This window comes from Lactuca sativa, chromosome 1 (genome assembly GCF_002870075.4).
Source record: "Lactuca sativa cultivar Salinas chromosome 1, Lsat_Salinas_v11, whole genome shotgun sequence".
Lineage (NCBI taxonomy): Eukaryota > Viridiplantae > Streptophyta > Magnoliopsida > Asterales > Asteraceae > Lactuca > Lactuca sativa.
In genome coordinates, this window is record NC_056623.2 from 38,541,960 (window position 1) to 38,547,060 (window position 5,101).

General features: G+C 37.4%; 1 protein-coding gene across 1 annotated transcript; it reads right to left on the bottom strand.

The window, feature by feature from the left end:
* Positions 1-4,183, bottom strand: LOC111910386 (uncharacterized). Its single transcript, XM_042900113.2, has 7 exons — positions 3,678-4,183; positions 1,665-3,000; positions 1,378-1,596; positions 1,237-1,287; positions 1,120-1,167; positions 639-1,037; positions 1-470 (listed from the first exon to the last, which is right to left on the bottom strand). Exons 2-7 carry the CDS (start codon positions 2,989-2,991, stop codon positions 247-249), a joined length of 2,268 nt encoding a protein of 755 aa, XP_042756047.2. The 5' UTR covers positions 2,992-3,000; positions 3,678-4,183; the 3' UTR covers positions 1-246.
* Between the last annotated feature and the right edge of the window lie 918 nt (positions 4,184-5,101).

Genomic DNA, 5,101 nt, shown 5'->3' on the forward strand with positions numbered 1-5,101 from the left:
TTTCAAACAAGACCAAAGAACTCAAAATATGTACTCAATTGAAATGAGAATCACGTCCCAAACCCAAAATACCCGGTCTAAATCAAATCTTTTCAGTTCTCTACCAGTTTAGCAGAGTTTTGAGTTATGTGATTAGAACAAAAATCATCCAATTGATCTCAAATATCATCATCTATCTATACGTTTAATATGTATATATTTATATAAGGACCCATAAAAAGTAGGGTTAGAGAATAGAGATGGGACCTAATTTTCACCAATGGCGCAAGGAATGCAAGGCGGATCTTTTGCTTGGTCTTGAGGAGTGATTTTTTGCAAACATTGATCATGAAAAGTATGGCCACAAGGAAGAACAGCAACTGCTGGTGGTGCTGTAGGCTGGTATACTGCACCTTCTGATGTTAATGAAAGATCCCTCTTGCATAGCAAGCATTTATATTTTGTCAATTCAGGAGGACTTGTCTCAGGATCTGGCATATAATCAAACACATTACATTAGTTAGTAGTTACCATGTCATATATATATATATATATATATATATATATATATATATATATATATATATATATATATATATATATATATATATATATATATATATATGAAGAAATAGTAAGAGTAAGAAACGATAGTGTACCTTTCCATGTAATATGAGAGACTGTAGGACTAGGAGCAGCTGTCACAGGAACACGAGGTCTAAAATTTGATGTGTAAGGTATAGATGGATTCATAAGAGCACGAACACGTTGTTGAGTCTGTGATTGTGATTGGTAGATTGGTATGGAAGGATGAGCAAGATTGGCTGTTACAGGAGCAGCTGGTTTTGTGGGGAATCGGATTGGCGTTGAATGATGAGTAGTTGTTGGATGTGACATCTTCTGGCGTTGAACCCAATGGGGGCCTGAAGGTGGGGCCACTGCACTTCTCTTGTGATATGGTCTCGCATAATACTCAGACTTATTAGAGAGACCATCAACAGAAGTTGTAGGAGCTTGTCCTCTAGGATTGTTAGGAAGCTGAACCATTTGAGATTGGCCTAGATAAGACCCAAAAAAAAAAATCAAATATGTATGCAATATATCCAACTGTATACATACACTTCTTAGGTTTTTGTTTACCATGACTGAAAAGGGGACCTTGAGGATTCATCGGATAACTGACAGGTGCTGCATCAATTCGATCTGATTGTCATAAAAACGATCTCAAGAAATTAAAAAGAGAGCAAGTAGTCATACCAATAGAAGGTCGAACAACATTATCTGGATACTGACGTGTTTGACTTTGACCTGAAAATAAAAAATTAATCTCACATGATAAGTAAGACTTAACTTGTTGTCTATAACCGTATAAAAACAGTCTTATGCCACTCAGGATACCTGCACTAGTTGTCTGCAAGCTTATTTGTCTCTCAGCAGGTTGAGGGCTATCTCTCCCATTAACCTCAACTCCCAGCCTTTTTGGGAATGGGAGATCTGTTACACCTTGACCACTGCTAACCCAAGATACTTGAGGAACTGCTGTCCTCTGGTTCTGTGAAAGCAGACCACCCCCAGGACCTTGGCTAGGCATGTGATTCTGTAAATAGGGATGTTTTCCTACAAGAAAACATATTGATTCAATAAGGATAACCTTAATGTAAACTGAAAACAATCACCTTGCTTACCTGCATAATTCTGTCTGGTAGAACTAGAACCACTTCCAAGTTTGAGAGAAGAATTCATGGAACTCTCTGATGGCGGGGTGTTTGTGGTTTTGAAACGGATATTCTGTAGCTTCCCAGAAGGTGTATGAGACATGGTATATGAAGGCTTAGCAGATTCTTGCACAACCCTATTTAAAGCATGTTGCTGGGAATTGAGAAATTGAGCTGAATTGCCACCAATTGTTCCTGAATGCACAGCTTGATTACCTGCAGAGACTCTATAATGATTCGCATCTCCATAACCTGCATTCCTGTTGCTCAGAAAAGTTGAGTTGCTATCATCATGCCTAGAAATGCCATGCTGCATATCATTTTGTTGCATTTCTAAAATATGATAAGGGCTAGAACCTGGCCCACTATTTGGAGTACAATGAACTCCAACCTCATTTCCAGTTGAGGTTATTCGATCCAATTGATTGGAGAAACCACTAGTGCTTCTCTGGAAACCTGGAAAATTAGCATTTAAAGTTTGACCCATAGCTTTCCGAGCACGAGCCATTTTTAACTCAGCTGAAGCTGATTCTTTTAGCTTGTCAGAAGTCTCTCTGCTGCCAGGTTGAGAGGTAGGTATGGCTTCTTCAGTGCCTCCAATTCCAAGACTCAGGAAACTCCTCTCAACTTTTCCTTGAACCCCACATTGACTGTTATTGAAGTTGACATTGTTTTGAGTATGAATTGGTGCAGTGTCTCTAGGGCGATAATGCAAAGGCGAGTGAGCAAAATGTCCATCTAACTGTGGTCTATTAAATGGTCCAAACTTTGATTCTCCAGCCTGTCTGTTCATCTGAAGATCTCCAGCAAAATTTCTAGCAGTAGTTGGATTCTTACTAGACCATGGGTTATCAAAGTTACTAATGACAGCTCCATTGTTCATCCCACCAGCTGAAATTGCATTGTGTCCTTGATTGATAAACTGTGGATTCCATTTCGTGTTCCATTCAGGTACTAATGGAACTTCTTGAAGGTCTGTGTTTGCAGTACTGGAATTCAGGTTAAGTTGGGGGTTCTGGAAGCTACTAGGGTTCGTGAGATAAGCCATGGGGTTTCCACTAGTTTCAGGCATCCTTTGGGTAATTGGCTGATTCATTGAATACATATTCTCCCAACCAGGGGAGATCAGGAGGGGAGAATCTGGGATGGACTCAAAATGACCTGCAGAAACATTTGCTTCTTGAAAAGCCACATTGCTGGTTGATTGTGTATTTGGAGCAATACAATTTGCTTGTATTATTGGATTAGTAAAGCTAGGGGGTTGGTCCTTCTCATTTGTTCTTCTACTTCCCATCATCAGATGATTCTGTCAATGATTCACTAAAAATGAGAACAGCATAATCGCTATACATGTCTTTTAACTTAATAATCCAGAAAACACCACTTGATAATCACATTCACAAATGTATTGACCAGTGAAGCGTACGTGTTTGTAGAATCTAATCATCTCCTAGAGCCATCAGACCCCTAAATTAGGGTAATTAACCCCAAAAACACAAACAAAAACAAAACCCCCAACTAATAGAGATGAATTAGTAAATAGTCAAAACACACACAATCATGCATTCTTGTCAAAATCATTTCGGGGAAAGAACATAAAAGAACGAGTAATAAAAGAGCAGAAACCCTTCCGATCATCAAGCTTCAAAAAAAGAACCCGAAACGCTTAAAGTATGAACTCTTAAACACCAACCAAGTCACATGATAGTGATGAATGCAAAACAAATTACAGCCACAGTTAGCTTAGGGACTACGAAACCTAACGATCGTCTGTTTATCAGAATCATCGAACAACAAAAAAACAATAGCAATAAAAATCCGCTGGATGACGATCAGTTACTATACAAACGATCAACAACATAAATAGGCGACAATCAGAGCAGCACAGAGATGAAATTCAAGGGATAATCATAAATTACAGCTATTATATACAAATTCATAGATAAACAAACGATTGTAATAGTAAGGTTTGTACGTTCATACTTCCGAGTGATGGGAGCGAGTTCTTGATCGGGGAAGAAGGAGAGAGAGAAAGAGAGAGAGAGGTGCTTTTTGGCGCTTAGGGCTGGATGGGAGTTTTAAAGGGTTCGGTGTGGGGACCAAAATAAGCTGATGTCAGAGGACATGTGGATCCATTAGGGGCCATGTGATGACGTGTCATAGTTCCCCTTTCATGACAGGCGGCAGAGGTTTAAGACATGAGATCACAAAACGACGCGCGTTTTAATAGATGGCAAAATAGTAATTTCCTAGGATGCGCAAGGGTATTCGTCGGAAGATTGAATGTGAGATTTCAGAGTGTAATTAAAGGAGCGTTTGGTTCGGGAATTATTTTGAAAATAACTTCAATTTTAACACCCAAATTGAAAGGAAATAAATTTTATCAGCAAAATTGAGTGCGAAAATTTTTGAATTTAAAGGAATTAAAACTTTGTTAATTATTTAGTGGAAAAACTATATAAATTCAATTTTAATAATTCTGTATATTGGTAGTAAATTATGGGTTTTACCGTGCACAATGTAGCGAAACCCTTGTGTTGGAATGAAACAAATGATGCAAATATAAAAATACATGAAAATGAAGTGTTAGGAAAAAAAAAAAAAACCTTGTGTTGTTCTGAAATGAAAGTTAGCCCACTGCCTATAGGAATACGAATATCAAAACCATATCTTGAAGAATCACTTCCAATTATATTTGTTTTCCACATAAACAAAACCCCACGCCATGGGATAAGATTTGATTGTTCTCATCACGTCCCTAACCTGAAAACAATTATTTAGTACACATTCCTATCAAAAAGCAACCATCTAAACTAATAACTCTCATACATGCTTCTATTCATCTATGTTTTATCCCTTTAAAATATACATAGAACTTATCAAAATAAGTAGTTCCAACTTCCAATATGAATTACGTCGACATCTATTTTAATTCTGGAACTATGGTTTGACCTCTTTATTTCTTCCCCACAGCTTCATAATATGGCATAGTGTTCATTCAAAGACCCTTCAAGTTCGTTCGGTGCATGTTTCTTTGTCATACGACACTGAGATAAACCGACATAAATGTTGAATTTCTTGGTGACAACAACTTTAAGTTTCCTTAGTGGCATGTGTTGGTTGGCTAGAGATTCCTTTTGAAAATGTTTCACAATCCATTCATATATGATGAGTAGAGATACACATGAAAATCGGATCCTTGGTATATATCCGATCTAAAAACGGGATCTAGTAAAAACCGTTTTTTGACCAAACCAGACCGGGTCAAAATTGGTTTCGTATTTTATATTAAAAAATGGATTGGACTCGTCTTATAAACCAGATTAAATTTTATATTTTTTAGATATTTCTTTTAGAGATAATGTCATAAAAAGCCTTAAGTTTGGCAGAAAATGTCGGTTTTACCC